This window comes from Pogoniulus pusillus, chromosome 25, assembly GCF_015220805.1.
Source record: "Pogoniulus pusillus isolate bPogPus1 chromosome 25, bPogPus1.pri, whole genome shotgun sequence".
In the NCBI taxonomy this organism is placed as follows: domain Eukaryota; kingdom Metazoa; phylum Chordata; class Aves; order Piciformes; family Lybiidae; genus Pogoniulus; species Pogoniulus pusillus.
Window position 1 is genome coordinate 4,080,345 of NC_087288.1, and position 19,133 is coordinate 4,099,477.

General features: G+C 40.4%; 1 protein-coding gene across 4 annotated transcripts in view; it reads left to right on the forward strand.

Moving 5' to 3' along the window:
• The first annotated feature begins 227 nt into the window (after nt 1-227).
• The window catches only part of SENP6 (SUMO specific peptidase 6), a 77,792-nt gene continuing 58,886 nt past the window's right edge, over nt 228-19,133 (forward strand). For 3 of the 4 annotated variants that reach the window (XM_064164230.1, XM_064164231.1, XM_064164233.1), the window contains exons 1-2: nt 228-373; nt 18,609-18,702. In XM_064164230.1, the coding sequence (XP_064020300.1) occupies nt 322-373; nt 18,609-18,702 (146 nt within the window). In that variant the 5' untranslated portion in view covers nt 228-321. Of the gene's footprint in view, nt 374-10,434; nt 10,460-18,608; nt 18,703-19,133 lie in introns of those variants that run through there. The other variant, XM_064164232.1, reaches the window with a different exon arrangement.

The following is a 19,133-nucleotide window of genomic DNA, read 5'->3' on the forward strand; positions in this document are numbered from 1 at the left end:
GGCCAGGCCCACCTCACCCGCCGAGCGCCATCGGCGGTTGCTGGGCCCGGCCCGGCTGGCAACCGCTCGAGAGGCTGCCGGTGGCGGCCACGGTGAGGGAGGAGCGGGCGCGCCGCCGCCGTTTCCTCCTGCGTGGGGGCCGGAAGGCAACGCGGCCCCGGCAGCGAGAGAGGGCCGGGCCTCGGCGGCGCCGCCGCCGCTGCGGGTCACCCAGCCTTCCGCAGTGGGGGTGGGCGGCGGAGCGCAGAGGCCGGGGGAAGGGCCAGGCCCCGCCGTGTCTCTGGGCGATGGAGTGAGGGAGCGAGGCTCGGCAGCGGGAAGATGGCCGGTGGCGGCGGCGGAGGCGGCTGCAGAGACAGCTTGTTTCTGGAAGGTGCGTGCATGGCTGAGAGGGGGGCGATGCGGCCCGGCGGCCGCCTTCTGGCAGCCAGTAAGGGGCACGGTGCAGACTGGGGAATGGGGGAGGCGGGTGTGCGTTTGCATCTTGGGGGGTGGGGAGGGAATGGGTCCCCTCTGGGGACGACGACAATGAGAGGTGGTTTCGTGGTGGGTGGAAGGGTGGGTGCCATAAAGGCTAGCTTGATTTAGTGAAGAAAGACCTGCTTTGGAGGGAGGGGTTCGTGAGGACGATTTGATTTTTCTTTCTCTTAGTGTTCGGAGGCTTTGGAAGTGCAGTGTTTTCTTTGTAGGGGCAGAGCGTTGGGAGCAGCCCGGGCTTGCTGCAGCAGGGCCGGGTGTGCAGCGGCAGGAGTCCTCTCTCGGAGAGGTGGTGGGCTGGGGGCGGCCGGGCAAGGTTAGCGCTAGGTGAGGAGGTGGAAGCGAGGATTGCCGTGCTGCCTCCTCGCTTGCATTTCCCTGCCTGTAGACTGCTCCCAGGCCCCGGCCTAGCCCGTACCCGTGCCCCTTACCATAAAACGAGTCTCCGCTGCTCCTAAAAATGTTACTTTAAAGGTTTGGAACTGACGTTAATTTGGAGACGGGCATCGTTTTTACGTTTGCGATACGAAGATGATGATGATGAATCTAGCAGCTGCAACTGAAAGAAACCTTTATAAAGCTTTAAGCAATCTTTTTTATGTCTACGGGTTTCGTGTGTTGTTTGGTGTTTTGTCTTTTTTCCTGTCACTGTGAAGCTCTTAACTGTAATGCAAAAAATCTCCTGAAATTCGAGTATCTTTAACTGTTTAGCCTTTACGGTTTTACTGATTGGAAAAAGAAAGTCTGCTATTTTAGTGTTGCAGAATAGCTGTAAGCACATATCCCGGTGACATAGGCTGGTAGTCTGCTGAAGTACCATGATGATAATGAAGGAAACATATATTAATGAAGTTATTGCTCATAAGTTGAGTTTTTCAAGTCGGGGTAAGTTCCTTACTGGAGGTTTTGTAGTAGGTATGTTGTATGGAACATGCTCCTTGCAGATTTGCTGCAGGATGTTTATTTCTTTTAGTACTAGATATTCTGAGATAGAAATATTGTGTGATCAGAATATGGCTTTTTATTTTTCTTTAATTAGTTTGACATTTTGGCGTTCAGAAACTCTTTCTGGTTAATAACAGCAGCAACTTTCCCTCCCTTCTACCTTTAAAGTCTTTGGTAGCGAAATTCAGGAGTACCTTTTCTTTATTTCACCTGAACTCTCTCCACAAAATATAGTGAGGTTTGTGCAGACAACTGGAAATGTCAGGGTGATGACTAGTTGCTGTCTTCTGTGTGCACCTTGGCTACTTGCTGGTTAGATATGTAGCTAATAGAAATTTCATGTGCAACACCCCCTTGTTTTTTACTCGTGAGATCTCTTTCCAACAACAGGACCAGTATGACACTGGATAGCATCCCTTTTTGAAGCTTCAGTATTCCACCACTGGTGAACTGAGATATCAGCTGGGTTTGTGTTTCCTCATTATTTGGGGATGTGTTAACTTTAGGGTTGATGATGATAGTAACCCTCTGTGTATGAAGAAAACATAATGTGGATGATGGTGACAAAGGTTTTGTGAGGGAGGCCCAAGTCTGAATGGGATGATGGTACTATATAGAAGGTCTAGTAAGAGATGATAGACTTTATACTCATTTGAAGCAGAAGGCTCTCGGACATTATTTGAGAGGTTCTTACTAGAGATGTTTGCTTGGTAGGGGAAAAATAAAGGATGAGGGCATAGACTTGCTGACAGTCTGCAATCTGGAAATGTATGGCAGCATGTTAGATCAACCTAATGGGTTGGAACTATTATCCATAGGCTAGACAAGTGTGAGAGAGCCGGAATTGTGAAACGGATGTAATGTTGACAAAAATTGGGGTGGAAGTGTGTAAAATAGGAAATATGACAGATTCTAGTGCAAGATGATGAGCCTAACATAACCAGTCAAAATGTGTATATTTCACAAATTCTGTTGTAGTCTGCGTAAGCAAAACAACTGAAAATAATTTACTTGATGTTTTTGGAAGTGTTACATTAAAGGCTGGTAGAGAGGAGAGGGGAGGACTGCCCCCCTCCTGTCTCTCCTGTCCGTTCCTGCCAGTAATGCACAAACCAAATGAATTATGTGCCAAATGGATGTCAGCAGTGTCACTGATTGAACTCAGTCTAATGGAAATGGTGTAAATATGTATCTGTATGTGTGTATGTTACATGTATGTACACAGAAACTTCTGGGGCTGTCATGCTTATGTTGACTACCAGTCGGATTTAAGGTAAACATCCAGTTAAAATCAAGTTAGTTTAGGGTTTTGGGTTTGATTCTACATGTCCAGTAAAATCTTGCTCTCCTATCACTTAGTGTAACAGATGTTACTGTGAAGAAATACGGCTGCCCTTCTGCTGTTAAAGTGCCTTTTAATATTTTTTATTATTTTATTCTCCAATAAAACCAAAGTGGTCTTTCTAGAAGGGCATTTCTTGAATGAATTATCTGTTGTCTTTCTGGTAATGTCATTCTTGAACACAGTGATTTCTCCTAGTATATGGTTTCTGTCCAGTTTTGCATATATAATGTGCTATTGTTTGTTATGCCGTAGTGCATAGACTCTTTTAGGGAAAATGTGGATGAGATTCCTAAAACTATAATGTTTGAATCTTTTTAAAGCTACATTTGTTACCATTCTGGAGCAGTATTAATAATTGTTATACATCATAGATGTTGATATGTGTACCTTGAGTACTGTGTCCAGTTCTGGGCTCCTCAATTCATACAGATGTTAAGATAATGGAATGTGTCCAGAAAAGGGGGATGAAGCTGGTGGAGGGCCTGGAACACAGCCCTATGAGGAGAGGCTGAGGAAGCCTATGTGTAGCCTGGAGAAGAGGAGGCTCAGGGGCAACCTCATTGCTGTCTACAACTACCTGAAGGGAGGCTGTAGCCAGGTGGGGTTGGTCTGTTCTGCCAGGCAACCAGCAATAGGACTGAGGATGCACAGTCTCAGGTTGTGCTGGAGGAGATCTAGGCTGGATGCTAGGAGGAAGTTCTTGCCAGAGAGAGGGATTTGCCACTGGAACGGACTGCCCAGGAACGTGGTGGAGTCACCGTCCCTGGAGGTGTTGAATCAAGGCCTGGATGAGGCACTTAGTGCCATGGTCTGGTTGATTGGCCAGGGCTGGGTCCTAGGTTGGACTGGATGAGCTTGGAGGTCTCTTCTAACCTGCTTGATTCTCAGATTCTATGATATGCATGAGCTGCATGTTTACTTTTCTTGAAATGCCAGCACTGTTGGAATCCAGAATTGTAGTCAGCACCTTATTTTTGTTACTTAAGCTAGTTTGCAAGTGAAATTAGTAAAACTTTCCCCTCGTTTTCTTAATTTACTTTCCTACAGTAAAATTCAAAGTTATGGGCAGAATATGTTGACATTGACACTTAAAGCAGTCCCATTGCATCAGAATTATTTCCTGATTTGGAGGACTAGAACGGCAGCAATGTGAGATTTCCATATGGAAGAATTCCTGTGTTTTTAAATTGACAGTCACACTTAAAATACCAAGCAACAGTAGCAGGTTGGTTTTGATTTAGAAGAGAGGGATATGGTATATAAAATAGAGAGTATGGCTGATCATTACTAGAGAAAAATCATTGCATTTCTTATTGTATTCTGCCTCCTTGGATATTGTGTACTTGGAAAGAAATTGTAATTTAACTTTTCCAGCCTTAAAGTTCCCTTATGTTTGTGCAGTAGGTAACTTGACAGTATTCCTAAATACATATATTTTTCATGAGAATCGAGAAACTTTTTACTCCTTCCTTGTTTTCTTTTTTTCACTCTGCTGGTGGTTACTATAGTGATACTTTGACCCAATATTGAAGTTTCTTTTTGAGGCCTTCCTATTTGAGGAGGGTTGCTAGTCCCTACCTTCAGAGCTGCAATCACAGCAGAGATTTGCTCAATTTTCTTTCTACTTTCTTGGATCCAGATTTCCTAATAACAATAGAGAGCACTTTATAGACTACCATTACCAGCAGCAGCAGAAACTTGACAATTGTTGATTCTGGAAGACTACTTTTTTTTTTTCATTCAGCTCACATGTCTTTAGATTGTGAATTTTACATAGTGTCTTCACACAGTGAATTATCTACACTAAAGCAAGTGTTGTAGACTTGGGATTTTCCTAAAGGTAGCTGAGATTCTGGAGTGGTACAGGAACACATCATTTGTATATTGGTGTTTAGACAGAGTTGCCATTTGAAGTGGTGGCCAGCCTTTCTTGCTTTTTTTAAGTCATGTTGAGAAGTCTCTGACTGGAGTAATACAAATTAGTAGAGCAGAGTGGAGTTTATATTCAGATAGAACACTTGAAATTTTTCTACCTTCTATGACACTTCATTTTTCTCTTAATGATGAAGTTTAATTCTTGTAATTGTCTCTGAAACAGTGTCAAATATTTTGTTTATCACCTCATGGAAATTTGGGTTAGCTTGAGAATGAGGGGAAAGGATGCTTCAGGTATCATTCACTTTATTGCGTGTCATTGCCATAATCCAAACTACTGCTTTATGCTTCTGAGTTTTTGTGTTGTTTGCATCAGTCTGATCAATTCCCAGACATGTTCTGTTCCTTTCTTCTGCTTTTGTTGAGAGTTTATCAGAAAGTGCTTCACATCTCCCAGTCCTATGACCTGTTCAGAGCTTCTTTCCAACACTGTGTGTCCTCTGAGACCTTTCCTTAGCTGTCCTTCTTAGTGGCCTTAAGAATAATAAACTTCCTTATTGACTTCACTGACAGATTATTTTCTAGGAATGTAACCCGTTTATTTAGAACTATTTCTCAGCAAAGTCAAACTGAAAGGATCACCTTACTGTCTTCCTTTTTTTTTTCTGTATGTGCCATTCTAACTTGGGTGATGGGTGCCATAAAATACTAAGAAAGACAAGCTGCTGCTTAAAGCATGTAGAAAGGTACTAAAAATAAATAGAATTTATCTAGTAATGCTCTATAACTCACACTGTAATATGCTTGGGAGCACATTCTAAAACACTAGGCTGTTCCCAAGTCGTCCTGCACATCATCACCTTTTACATCTCGAGATGCAGGCTTCTCAGAGCCTAGGCCTCTCCTCAGCTTTCTGAATAGGGAAGCATCTGTGTGCAATTTTCTGGTTATCATTATGGGGGCATTTGTTATTTAGTTTTTCCTGAGCAGCTGCTGCTATAATAAATTTGCACAAAGATGGAGCATAGAAGCTTCAGGTGTAAGATTATCTTGTGTGAGATACTTCACTCATTATTTTCTGGCACTTGGTAGGAAAGCCCTACTCTTCAGGAAAAAGTACAGGCATTCTACTGAGGGTTAGTGGCAAAATGATAATAATAACTGAGACTGTTTCTAAAAGATATTTTTATGCTATGTGAGTGTAAATACAAAAGTAATAGTAATAACACAAGTAATAATATTGATATGTGGCTTGAGAGTGAGCATAAACCAACATTTTGCTTACACAGATACTTCAGTGATCTAATTTATATATTTTAGCCTTTTGTTTCTTGTTTTATGTACAAGAATAAAACATAATGGATTATTTATTGTAATGGTTTCAGCAACAACAATGGGGTTTATTACTGCTGTTTCTGGAAGGTTATGCATGGATTTCAGTGCAGTGTCAGACTTCACCTTTTCTACAGAGTTTGAGCTGTATCTTATAATGGACATAACTGAGATTTGCTAAGGGTTTTTTTGTTGCAGCAGATTCTATAATGTGATACCAATCACCAAACTGACTGCTTTGAAGTCTGTCTTAATGAGAGTTTTTTGGAGTCATCCTTCAGCTTTTTGTCTCCTCCCTTCCTGCTAAGAACTGTTAAACCCTTTTGTTTGTAGAGTACACATCTCATAGGTAAATAGCTAGAAATTTTGTGAAACGTGCCCACAGAGAAGTAAAAATTAATATCCTTGAAGGAAAGGTTTCAGTGTCAGCTCAGCATGGTCAGCTGCTAAGGTGTTAGTTCATGCACCAAGTGACCGGCAAGGGGCAGGACAGCTGGAGGACTGGGCTCAGAGGACAGTGGATGCCTTCATCAGTGTGTGTGCATTGTAAAAAGGAGTGGAAGAGTGTTCAGGGTTACTTAAGATACTGCAAAAGGCTCAGAAAACAAGATAAATAAGAATGGAGGCTGTTACTGTCAAAGATGCTGTAGAAATATAGACAAATTCTTTTGGGAGGAAGGGGAAAACCTTCTCTTAACTTGGTTGTTTTAAAAGGTACTTCCATTGAAGTAATTCAGATGTGGAGAATTCCTTCAGGGCCATGTTTTAGAACCTGTTTGATTTTAATTTGGAGGGTTTCTTTAAGGTAGGGAGATACTCTTATGTGGGTAGAAATCTCTCTGATGAACTGTCCTTGATCACTGTGTGCTTAAAATTAAGAAAATAAAACCAGTAGCAAAGACAGGACTATTCTCTTTCACTCTGTAGAATGAAGCCTGGTGGTAATTCTGTCTTACAGATTTAGTTTTTAAAAGCCTGTGTTTCATAAATTCCTGCACCTGTATTCAGCAGTCTAGCATGGATAATATTTTCAGGTGAAGCTGTAGTGAAATCAAAGGTGGTGTCTTGGGTTGGTCCAGTCAGTTGTTAATGAATGTCCTGTTGGAGGCATTTCCATCATGTGTGCGCAGCAGCAAACACAAAAAGATTGCCAAGCAATCTTCATTTCCCTCATCCTTCATAAAAATGGTTTTAATTCTGCTGCTGGAGGCCACAAAACTGCATTTCCTTTAGGAAATGTGGCAAAGATAACAAGTTCTTAAATAACAGGTTAAAATCAAGTGCTGCAGTTTTAATCATTAAATCAGTGCCTAATTCAGTGACATCTTTAGGTTGGAAGCTGTTTTTGAGAACTTAAAAGCATGTTGTAAGTAGATCTTAGTAGTTCATTAGCATGTGGACATATTTGTGAGATGTCTTTTGAGCACTCTGAATAGAATGTTGTAAAAGTACTGAAAACTTCAGTTTCTTCTGTGGTGTAGTCTCCCTGCACAGAACTGGGGGTTGTGCCAAATGAAATTCGGTCTCTGAATTAAAGTCGAGTATAAATCAGGATACAGAATGGCTAATGGCTGTTTGGGTACTGTAGCTAACAGGATAAAGTGCAACACTTTGCAGAAGTTTTTTGGGGTTTATTTGTGATGTAATGTCTGCTGTGAGTTGAAGAAGCAGCATTTTGGCAAGGCCATTGTTTGGGGAACTACATTCTAAATAACCTGTGGAAGGAATTATGTTCTGACAAGAAGCTCAATGTGAACTGCCATTGTGTGTGCTTGCAGCCCAGAGGGCCAACCGTGTCCGGGACTGCATCAAGAGAAGTGTGGCCAACAGGTCGAGGGAGGCAGTTCTCCCCCTCTGTTCCACTCTGGTGAGATCCCACCTGGAGTACTGCATCCAGTTCTGGAGCCCTTACTATGAGAAAGACTGGGATGTGCTGGAATGTGTCCAGAGAAGGGCCATGAGGATGATCAGAGGGCTGGCTGGGAGCACCTCTGTTACGAAAATGGACTGAGATAGTTGAGACTGTTCTGCAGACTTAAGGCTCCAAGGAGACTGTTGTGGCCTTCCAGTATCTGAAGGAGACCTACAAATAAGCTGGTAAGGGACATTTTAGGGTGTCAGGTAGCAACAGGACGAAGGGGAATGGAGCAAAACTAGAAATGGGCCCGTTCAGATTGGATGTTAGGAAGATGTCTTCACCATGAGGATGGTGAGACACTGAAACAGGTTGCCCAGGTCAGTGGTGGAAGCTCCATCCCTGGAAATTTTTAAGACCAGACTGGATGTGGTTCTGAGCAACCTGATCTAGTGTGAGGTGTCCCTGCCCATGGCAGGAGGATTTGAGCTAGATGATCCTCTAAGTCCTTTCCAGCCCTGACCATTGTATGAATATACGAGAACAGTTGGTTATGAAAAGGTTTGTAGTGAATTCATGAGTAGTGCAATGTGCAGTGTGGATGTCAAATTTGAAAATAATGCTTTCAAAACTGTCCACAGAATAGTGAAATGATGAAGGTGCAATGCTCTTGTCTTGTACAGGGCACTGATAAATTGGGCGTATGAATTCTCTAAAGCAGTGAGCTGTGACGTTGCTGCTTTTATCTTATCATGCTGTGACTCCATTTTGGATGCAAAGCTGCCTGCCAGCCTCTCGCTGGTTCTCATTGCAAAGCTTAGAGTTATTAACTGGTTTGGGCACAGGGACTGAAAGCACATTATTCACCGATTAGAGGAACTTGTGTGTTGCAGCTGTACTGCTCTTAGGGCTCGCTGCTGCAGGTGGAGGAGAGAGAGAGCTCTGCATCTTTTCCCTCTTTGCCCCCCTCCCCACGAAATTCCAGCCTTGCGGTCGATCTCCTACTGTCCATCACCCCAAGATTCACTACTTTATTGCCAAAGAAATTGAACTTGCTGTGTATCATCTTGCCAGGCTGGCACTTTGCCAAGCCTCTGCTGAATTTGCCACTGAAGGGTAAGTGGGAGAGACAGAACAGTAGCTTGGACTGAGGAGAGCAGACAGATTGCATGTGAGAGTAGTAGGACGTTGCCCCTTTCATCTCTCTCTGGTGAGATGTTAAATCAGGTTAAGGTGTAATACATAACTTAAACTTTAGAATTTACCTTTGTGAAGCAGCAGTTTGATTCTGCCCAGGGAAATTAATATTTTATGCAACAGGTTAACTTCCTGTGCAGAGCACGTTTATGGTGAAGGCTAGAGACTGGAGGAAGTGAATGAACAGGTTGTGGTTATCCTTCCCAGATTGATCAGCAGGCCTTAAAAAAGTTGTTAACGGGCAAATGCTGCATGAGGCAAGGGAAAAGGATCATAGAAGCATAGGAAGAGGATCACAGAGTTATAGAACTGACTTCATGTCCCAGTAATTCCTGTGAAAGAATAATCTGGAGTTAAAGAATTTGAATTTTGGATATCTTTCTCTTGCTGAAGCTTAAATGATTACAAGTAAAGAAGTGACGATTCAGAAAGTAGTGAGAGGGCTTCCTAGGTTTTTGTTTGTTTGCTTTCAGATCATATAAACTGTAGCAAAGTCTGCCTATTTGTTTGGGTTTTTTTCATGTTGGGGTTTGCTGGTTGGTTTTTGTCTTGTTTGTTTGGTTGGATCTTTTTGGTGTTAATAAGACTTGCCATGATGATGTTTTAGGAATGATAAATACTAATGTTTTGCTGGTATAGTAAACCATAGTACTGTAGGACATGATTCATATTATGTAATCTTAGACATTTATGTCCATAAGAAACAGCTGCAAAAATAGTTGTTTTCATGAGACTATTCCTATCCAGTGCCATAGAGTTTTTTTGCTTGTACTCAGATTCGTTCTACTGATGTATTTTTGTTAACGTTATAGGTTATAATGTTGTATTTATTTGGTGTGTCCAACTTTTATGGCTCATTTAGCAAAATTTAAATATCTTTCTGATGACAGAATTTAATACCACAGTCTAACAGAAAGATTATTCAAGAGCCCATTAGATGAGAATTTGAACTATGCAGTAGATGTTAGGTTTCATATTTACAGTTGCCTTTGCAGCTTCTGATGCTCTTTTCTTTTAAAACCACTTCTGGAGTCCACTATGACTTTATTTTTACCAAAGCTTACTGTTTTAAAAATCCTTTACAACTGGGAATAAACTTTCCAAAGTGAACTTATGAAATATTTTGGCCCAGGTTATTTTGTCTGCATATACCTGGCACTGTGGGGCAGTAAACCTTAAGCTGAGATTGCTAGCTCTGCCATAAGGCAAATATGTTACAGCTGAATCCTCACCTGGTAAATACCACAAACAGAGCAAACCAACCAAAAAAAAAAACTCCAAACCAAAACAACAGCCTCTGCAACCAACAAAACACATCTGTTACTAATGTAATAAAGGAGTTCTTTGCCATTTAGCAAAGCAGGTGGAAAAGGTGCTGCTCCTTACTTGAGAGAAAGATGTACTCTGCCCTGTGAAAGAGCTGATGGATCAAGGTAACCATGAGTTTCATGTTTGGGTGAAAGTGGCTGAAATTCATCTCCAGGATGGGCACTTCAGAAGTTAGTTGTTTTGCTTCAGCTTTTGAGTGATATGTCTAGAAAAGTAGGTTCATGGAGGGGAGCAGTTAGTTAATTTGTATTAAAAACTAGTTGCTTGATAGCACTTCTCATCTTCACTGCTGCTCCAAGTAATTACAACACGTTTGATTTTTCAACTATGTTAAAGTGAATGTTAAAGTACTGTGGTTTAGTTATCAGTTGTTAGTGTTTCTTAAACTCTTTGTTAGTCTAATGAGGTTTAATACAATACAAAGATGTGTGTGTTTTAATGCACAAATGTAGTTTCCAATGCACTGGTGATTTCTAATTGCAAAGGAAGGGCAAGTCTACAGCATATATAGTGTGAGCAGGATATTTGTGTGTATTTCTCTGATTCCCTTTTTTTAGTAGACACACATGATTTAGTTAATTCTTAACTGTATGTGCATTCACAGGGTCCCTTAGCAGTCCAATTTAGAACACTGCCAGGCCTACCTATCTGCTCCATGCTGCTCAGAGTGGCAGTCCTGCTGCCCCTCTCAAGAGACACACAGCTCTGATTTGAGTCAACACCAGTACTCCTTTGGCTTCGTGGCAAGTTGGGTGAAGGAACTAAATTTGGCAGAAAACTAATCCTGGGGGTGGAGCTGGTGGTAGAGCTACTCTGTATTACTTTTCAGCCATATCAGCAATCTGCTCCAGCTAACTGGCCACTCATGGGTATGAAAGCTTGCCAGAGTCACTAAGAGTAGGGGAAAACCCTAGGTCTTTGGGCTTTACAGAAAGGCAAATATGCATTTTTCTCTCATCTTAAGAATTTAATGCAGTCTTTCATCCTTTGTGATTGTTCTTAGATGTGCCTTCTTCATCTTACCAAATTATTGAGGTTTTTTGGGTCTTTGAGATTTTCTCTGTGTGTACTTTTTTTGCTGTCCATTTCAGGTAAATTCTGAATGTCAAAGAAATACCTTCATTAAAAAAAAATCTATTTTATTTCTCTGCTTTAATTGCATTCTATAGTTTCTTGTTCTATCCTGAATTTTCAAGTTATTTCCCCCTAAAAGTCATGGAACCTTTCTGGAATTTAATTTCTATGTCTTCTTGTAGAAGAGATAGATATTATCTGACATTGTCTTTGAATGTTTGCAGTGTTAAGCAATATTTTGTTTCATTCCTTTTGGTATGTGGATATAGTGCTTTATTTCAAGCTGATGTTCCAATTGGTGCAGCAAACCTGGAAACCTTCTTAGAGAGTTGCTTGCTTAATTTCCAAGTAGTTAGGCTAGGTTATTAATCTTACTCTGTATGTAACTGCCTTTCAGCACTTTCTAAAAATAGATTGCTGTGTGTTTAGTGCTGCTGTATTCTCAGTTGCACAAGCTTAGCTTTTTTTTGTTGTTGTGAAGATGGATTCCATGGCGCGTAACTAAGTCTGAAATCAGAAGCGTTCAAATCAGGAGCATAATACCCTGCAAAGTTTCCTGTTGTGTTTTGCTTACTCTGTAAAACCCTCCCAGTGTTGTGGATTTCAGATCATGTGTGATTAACATCACATGCTGATTTGCCACAGAAATCTGGATTTTTTGTTCATATGTCATCTTCCTTGGAATGGCTCATTAGCTTTATATGCTTTTACACCAAAAAAATTGGCAGTTCAGAAATTCTTTTGCCTATAATAATTTTATCCCCAGTTTTTCCTACAAAATAGGAAAATATTCTCCTACATTTTATTTTTCTTATAAAAACACTGACATTTTCTCCTTATTATATGAATTCTTACTTTATTTCCAACCCACCAACAGAGTTCTTACGCAAGTTGAGACTGGTGTATATCATAATACTCATGTTGAGAAAAAGACTTTAGTTCTTTTTTTCCTTTACTGTTGGATCCTGCATTTAATATTACTTGCATGCTTTTACTTGGGTAAAAAAAATGAATTGGTGGCAGACTCATTCAGAAAGATGATGGAGCCTTGTGACAGAGGACACACAAAACCACAAACCCTGAAGAACCTGATACTTTTTTTTTTTTTGTGACTCTGTGTTTCACTGTCAGGTTCTGCTCTGTTGAGAAATATATAAGGGATACATAAGCCAATTGTACATCAGAAGTCCACATGATGAGGCAGGATGTATCTGATGGTGTTGAGGAAGCTTGCCATTATCACTGTTAGGTCTGTTCATTATCTTGAACCAAAGATACTACACACCAAATACTATGTTTCAAAGCTCTGTCCTCCTTTTATCCTCCCTTTTTACTCCTCGCTAATACTTAGAAAATGTTCAACAGGGTTTGGCAAATGATCAAACTTGGGCAGTTCTGTGTTCTCAAGTCAATCATTTTGCACCATACTCGACACTGTGAGCAACCCAATCTGTGTCCAAGTACTGAAGATCACCAACAGTTGTGCAGATGATTTTCCATTTTTGAACAACAGACCTCTTGGAAATGCTTTTTGTTTACAAACTTTTCCCCTGGGAGTGGGTGCTCTGTATTCATCATTTGTTGTCTGTTGACATCACATTGATTTGTTATCTGTCTGAGAAGTTAGATTCCCTTCAGGTGTGGAGGAAAGTCCATCCTTTGTATCTGTTACATTGGTATCATAGAATTCTGCTACTGAGCTCTGTGCTTCTTTTATTATCTCATTTTTGTTGTTCTATGTTTTATTGCCTCTTATTGAAAGTGGGTTTGACAGGTTTTTTGTATCCGTATCTGCCTTAGGAAAAAGAAAGTCAAAGCATCTTTTAAGCAATAGATTTCTTTACCTGTAGATGTAAATTAGACAATGGTTCCATGCAGATTTCTTTGGTATCTTAGTGCCTACAATAGTCTCAATTCTTAGATGCTGTCGCAGCTGTGCTGAGAGTGAAGCTGAGCAGAGGAGGAAGCTGATACAGTTGAAAACCAACGTTCACCCTCTTCTGCTGCCCAAGATGTTTTTGCCTGTATTGGTTTCCTTCCTCAGATTTGCTCTCAGTGAAGGAGCAGCTGTGCAGATGTATGCAGGGTGCAGGACAGGTGTGAGAAGCCCCAGCTTGTGTGAAGTCTGAGGGGTACATAAGCCTGTTTGTGTAGTGCCGCTTCAGAACGTGAAAATGTAACCTCACTGTGATGACACAGTTGATGTACTGGAGCTGATGGTATCAAAGCTGAAAGATAAAAATTTCTTTGCCTGAAGAAGCCTGTCTGAAAGAATAATGAAGCAAATGGGAAAATAATGAAAAAAAAAATCTCTGTCATATTTTTATGAGTACTTGGATCTATGTAATGACTCCAAATGAACAGCAGATTAGAAAGCTTAGAAACATTCTTTTTAATTTACTTAAATATGAGTCTGAATGAAAGTAATGATTCTGAGCACATTTAAATTAATTTGCATTTTTTGTGTGAATGCTGCAGTGTCTGATAAGTTGGTTGCAGTTGTGATGGTCTAAGTGTTTGTAAGATGATGCTTGGATTATTTTTTTACCAGGGCAACAGGGCAATGAGAATGTTAACTTCAGGTCCTCTTGGAAAAACAGTTTGGTCCTGAACCAAACCTTTCTTTGATTTAGGATGGTTCTTGAACACAGAAAGAGAGGTGATCTCAGCAGACAAAAGACTTGTAAAAGCTTCTGTGTGTTGTAATAGAAACCTTGAAGTCTCTGCTTTGTATTCTGGGGGTGGTGGTTCAGTTCTTCAGGCAATCCAGTGGCACACCTGTGAAAGTTGGTTTCCTGGAAAAGTTGATCATCTTGTGAATGGGTTAGCCTTGACTTAGCACCAGATGCCCACCAATGCTTGTCTATCACTCCCTTCCTCAACTGAACAGCAAGTTTTTCTCTTTCTTGAGTCTGTCATTCAGAGGCATTGCCACTGTCACTGATGTGTTAGTCTTGGCCAGCAGTGGGTCCCTTGGATTGGCTGGTATTTGCTCTACCAGACATAGGGGAAGCTTCTAGCCAAACCTCTAGCCTTGCATCTACAAAGGCCTTGGTCTTCAAACCCAACACTCACACACATATCTAAACCAGTGCAGAAATAAGGGTGTTTTTTTAGTCAGCTGGTACTGTAGGTTCATGTGGAATTCATTTATCTTTAGAGCAAAAGGTACAAGGCCTGCAGGGAAAAAAAACCAAAACTATGATATCTTCTGTAGGACACTTGAAATATGTCACTTCTCACTTCAATGTATTAGGCAGAATTTTGTTTTGCAAATGCACAGCTTTGCCCTTATTTCGGAGATTCACTGTGAACTTTTTTCCACCCATTTTAAGAACTGCCTAATGATATGAGTGATTGAAAACTCCTGGTGAAGAGGTTTACACTTGGAGGTGTTGTTTCTGCTTTCTGCCGTTCTCCCTGCAAACATGCTTTCTTTTGTAATCCAAATTAATTGGTTTTACACAAAAAGACTGTCTGGGGATTTCTAAAAGGTTGACTTCAGGATGTGGTTAGCAAAGCCATAATAAAAACTAAACTACCAATTAGTTTTCCTGGAAATTTTTGGACTTAATTGTTACCAATAATGTGTAACTGGTCAGAGGTTTACAAAATCTACTGAAATATTTCAAATGCGCCTGTTGAAGAGGTCTGTTTAAATTCCATTTAGTTTCTTATGCTCAAAATTGCTTCTCTCTCCTGATGTAACAGCACCAGAGGGAGCTTGTAGGGAGAAGAAAAATGATTTGTCATTGCTAACAAAGTCTGCTCCAGGATGCTGCCTTTCTGGGGCAGAGGCAGAGCAATTGACTTCTCTTGGCTCAGTATTTTAGGACTCGTTCTGCTTATTTGAGTATTTCCACCTTTACAGTGTCCATGTGCTTGCTGATTGAAATGACCTTGATAGTATACACAGTAGGAATTACAACATAGAGGTTTCAAGTTTAAGTCTTGCTACAAAGTAATTAGAAACTTAGCCTGTGCCATGCATGACTTGTTGTCTCTATTTAAAAATAAAATGAATCCTGCATAAAATTGGACCCCAAGTGACTATTCAGATGAAGCAACTCAGGTGAACAATCTGGCTGATGTGATGATATACTTACCGATTTTGTTAGGACCAAGAATCACACAGAATGTTGAATGTTAGGGATTGGAAGGGGCTTCAAAAGATCATCCATTCAAACCTGCTGCCAGATCACGATCACCTAGGGCAGGTCACACAGGACCACATCCAGGCAGGTTTTGAATGTTCCAGAGAAGGAGACTCCACAACCTTTCTGGGCAACCTGTGCTACACTACTTCACAGTGACAAAGCTTTTGCTTCTTTTTTGTGTTCACATGGAACCTCCTGTGCTTCCAGCTTGCACCTATTGCCCCTTATCCTATCAGTAGACATCACTGAGAAGTGTCCTCCTGACACCCTTTACATATTTCTAAGCAGTAATGAGGTCACCCATTCTCCAAACTAAAGAGACCCAGTGAAAATTGATCCAGAGCTGGGATTATTTTAGGACTGTTCTTCCATGGGCAGCTGAGTTGCTCTGCAGTGATAGACAAACCATCCAGTACAGAAATGCTTAATTCAAAAAAAGGGCTAAATCCTAAGAAACTTTTGGAAAAGGAATTAGAAGATGCAGCTGGAATGTAAAATATTTGCAGACAGCTTGGGAGTTATTTAAAGACACCACACTGGAGGCTTGCAGCACATGTGTGCTGCTAGACTTCAGAAGGCCCCCCAAGCTTTGGCATGGCTAAATAGCAGGGTAAGGTGAAATGTCTGAAATAAAACATCATCCTCTTAAATCTAAACTTTTGTCTAGGTGACAAAAATAGAGGCTGAAAAAAAAACTGGTGGATTTAACCTATAATTATAATGAGGCAGAAAGAAGGTTTTTTTGATGAATTAACTCCCAACAGGCATAAAAACTATTTTTTTCAAGTGATGCTTCAAGCTCAGCAGAGATATTTCTGGAATATCTGTAGGGTCAGTAGACAACAGAGTTCTAAAAGGCAGCTTTGGAGAATTTAAGTCCATAGCTGAAAAAGGGACACTGACAGCACTTACCGAGGTCTTCATGCCAGTGTTTGTGAAGAGGCAGTGTGCTAGAGTATCTGACTCAAAATGAAACATCAGTGGAAGAAATTGTAGTACATAAAGCAAACTGAGGAAGGCAGCAGGATCAAATGGCATTCATACAAGTCTTGTAAGAGGAACTCTGCTACTAAGGAGCTATTGACTGTAGCAGGTTACTTGTTGGTTCGCATCATCTTTCTGATACAGGCAAAAAAGGTAGCTAGTATGAGACCAGCTCTTTAGAAAGGCAGTGGAAGTATTAGAGGAACTTTACCCTCAGTGATCTTTTGTGACCATACAAGCCAAATTTGTTGAAATAATAATGAAGACCAAAATTAACTTCATCATTCCCTCTGTGAAGTCCTTTGCAAAGGCTTTTGGAGAAGCTAAGTTGCCTCTGGGTAGAATGGAAACTTTTGAACAACTGGCAACAGATGGAAAGAGAGGGCAGAAATGGTTTGTTTTATTAATAGGAGAAACCAACTGAATTCCACAGTTGGTGCACAGATCTAAGCAATGTGATAAAGTGTAGATGCTGCAAAGTTCACTTGAGTTGGTAGAATGGCTGGCTGATTAAAGAAAACTGCAGGTGGCTCAGGTCGTGGGGGTTAAAATCATGTCTAGAAGTCAGTCTAGATAAGTACTGAGTAATCTTAAGTGAAAGAGGAGTAGGAACTAGAGTATTTATAGACAGTGATTGGCTTTGAACTGGTTCTTACCAATCATCTGGTACATAAAGATCAATACAGTTCTCCACAGCAGTGGAAACAGAAAATCTGGTGTTAAGACTTGATTCTGTTTTCTTCTCGTACGATGTACCTAGTAATGTGGTACTCACATAGAATTTCATGAATCAAAAAGGGTACAGTAGACTAGAAGAGGTTCAGAGATGAGCACTGAGAGTGATTTATGTGAGGGAAAATTAAGATGACTCAGGTTTTTGATTCCTTTTTCTGCCTGAGAAAAGGATGTCCATGAAAGAACACCACGGGTCTTTGCAACTTTGAGTGAACAGGGAAGGATTAGTTGCTGTAATGAAGCTGAAGTGCTATCTGCTGCTAGATGCTGTTGTTCCGTATGAAGTAGGGGAGGAGAAGACAGCCAGCAAAGGCTGTTAAATGCAAAAAATACACACCCATGGCACAGGAAATAGTCGATTCAAATAGCTGGAAGCAGACGTTAAATCTGAATAAACATATCTGTGTGCACTGTCATAAACTAGTAGATACTTTTATGTATGTTTAGACTTCTGTTGTTGGCTGTGATTTTGTTTATTCATTTGTTTTCTGTCCAAACATTGAGATTGCATTTGTTATTTCTAAATGGATTTCCCACTATGCAAAGAAAAACATAGTAACAAAAAGCGTAGCTAAATTACATCAGAATCAAAACTACTGCAGAGTTTGTCACACAGAATTGGTGTGGGAAAGGTTTTGGACCTGCTGCAAGCAATGTTTTGCTTTAATGTATGCTGTCTCTGTGCTCTGCACTTCCTTCACTTATATCCCCATACCATTAGTATATGAAAATGTCCAGACTGTTGGATATTACAGGAGGAACATCTGAAATTTGTTGTAGCATGACTGTTCTCAGAAAGGTCAAGTTTTCATTTGCTTGGTGGTAACACTGAAATTAAACTTTACATCAGGAATTAATTTGGGTCAGTGGCAGATGTTGAATTTTAAAAAGTATTGAAGTGGTACTTGGGGCAACTCAGAACTGTTGCTTTTGTGTGGAAAAATTGCATATGTGCTTGGATATTAAACAAATAATAAATGTGAGGACCCTTTCTACATGTAAATTATAGTTCATATCAGAGAAGGATCCCTTAAATTTACATCTGTCAGTGAAACAGTTGAAATCCTTGTAAAAGTACTTCATGTCATCATTTTTAATAGCTTACTAACTCAATGCATTAGTAATCAAGATGTTGACAGATCCTCATTTGTATTTATTTAGGCTAAGCAGTCACCATTGATTAGCTTAGTTAAATGATAGTTAAGCATCAACAAAATAAATACTTGGAAAAAAATATATGCATCTGATTTGCTCCTTTGATTTGTTTGGATTAAAGACTTATCTTAACTTGTTCTCATTGCAGCTTTGGATAGATCACAGTCCAGGAGAGATGGAGGCTTTAAAAATAATTGGAGCTTTGATCACACAGAGGAAAGTGAAGGAGATGCAGAGAAAGAGTAAGGATGTTTTTATCTAGACTATTACAAGTAAAAATGCCTGTTTATAAATAAATGCGGTTTTGGATAATTTATTGTTAAACAATATATAATACATTTTAAATGTTTTAAAATAGTATTGCCATATAAAGTTGCATTATAATGTAAATTTATTTGTGAACATGGGACTTACAGCATGGGGTACAGTACCTTTCAGAAGTGATTGACTTTGTCTTTGGAGCTACTGTGGAAGTCCGAGGAACATACCAGAAATATGTCAGCATGTAGAGTAAGGAAATGGAAAGGGAGGGTATCCAAGCAGCTTCACCTTCTCCTTTGGTGGGGCTGCTACTTAGGGCTTCACACTTCTGCTTAAGGTACTTAAGTAGCTGTAGGTCTACCTCATCAGATTTTTCTCACTGTGCTTAACTCATAGAGTTAGGACTTTGTTG